Below are 1,003 nucleotides of genomic sequence, written 5' to 3' on the forward strand. Positions count from 1 at the left end.
TCAACAAACATGCGCTGTGCGACAATGTGATGGTAGTCCACACAAGCAGATTCAGGCATTTGCATTACAATACAAAAGAAGACGCACGGAACTAAAAACGTTGAGACCATAAAATCACCCTATCACCGCATCCACCTTTACTGCGGATGCCTCGCCGAAGATCGTCTCGAAAGTCTTGAAAGTCTGGTGGCCTAATATCGCAAAGATCACATGATCAAACGAGTGTTTAAATCGGGCACCCTCCCCGATTAAAAGCTCGGTCCAGATACTGGCGACGAGTTCAACCCTGTTTCTGAAAACACCAGTTCCAAAGCTTCCAAGAACCAGGTTCCTCATCCCTTGTTTCTCGAAGAGGTAGAGAATCCTCGCCATCCGCTCCTTCATCGCCGCATCCAATTTACTCTCGTCCGCACTCCCAATTTCACGCAAATATCGGCGGACAACACCAGCGTTGACGGCGGGACTAGTCACGATGTCCACCTCGATTGGACTTTTCCAATTTCCCAGATCGTCGCGGAAGAAGACGACTCTGGGAGAATAAATCATAGCGTGACTGTAATAACCTTCCCGAGGGTCCTTGTTGTGGATTCGATAGAATTTAGCCCCTTCCTCATTTATCAAGCTGGGATACAGCGAAGATGACCGAGCAATCGATTCTTCCTATGTGAACAAAAGTGGATAAACGATCAATCTCATCATGGTTGGAAAATGGCGAACCTGAGCTTGAGCTCCCCTAATGAAGCCTCCACCAGCGTTCTTAGCTGAGGCAAAATTGAGAACACCAATTCTCTTGTTCTCAGAGGGATCCAAAAGCAAGGATTCGTAAAGATTTCGTGTTCCTTCCAATGTTGAGCATTCCGCCAGCAATATCTGGGTGACTGCCGTTGTGGTGCTTGGAGTGACACCAGCCCAATCGCCCAGGTCAGAATTTGGAGGGTAGAAGGTCGTGTGTTCTTTCATGTAATTGACGCTTTCCTTAAGATCGTAGACCGCCCCATCCTCA

The 1,003-nt window shown here is 47.9% G+C and overlaps 1 protein-coding gene across 1 annotated transcript; it reads right to left on the reverse strand.

The window, feature by feature from the left end:
- Positions 1-33: 33 nt before the first annotated feature.
- LACBIDRAFT_316238 (uncharacterized protein) lies at positions 34-960 on the reverse strand (the record flags this gene model as incomplete). Its single annotated transcript, XM_001889699.1, has 2 exons — positions 34-660; positions 718-960. 2 exons carry the CDS (start codon positions 958-960, stop codon positions 115-117), a joined length of 789 nt encoding a protein of 262 aa, XP_001889734.1. The 3' UTR covers positions 34-114.
- Positions 961-1,003: the final 43 nt, after the last annotated feature.

Source organism: Laccaria bicolor, genomic scaffold, assembly GCF_000143565.1.
Source record: "Laccaria bicolor S238N-H82 LACBIscaffold_71 genomic scaffold, whole genome shotgun sequence".
NCBI classification, from domain to species: Eukaryota; Fungi; Basidiomycota; class Agaricomycetes; order Agaricales; family Hydnangiaceae; genus Laccaria; species Laccaria bicolor.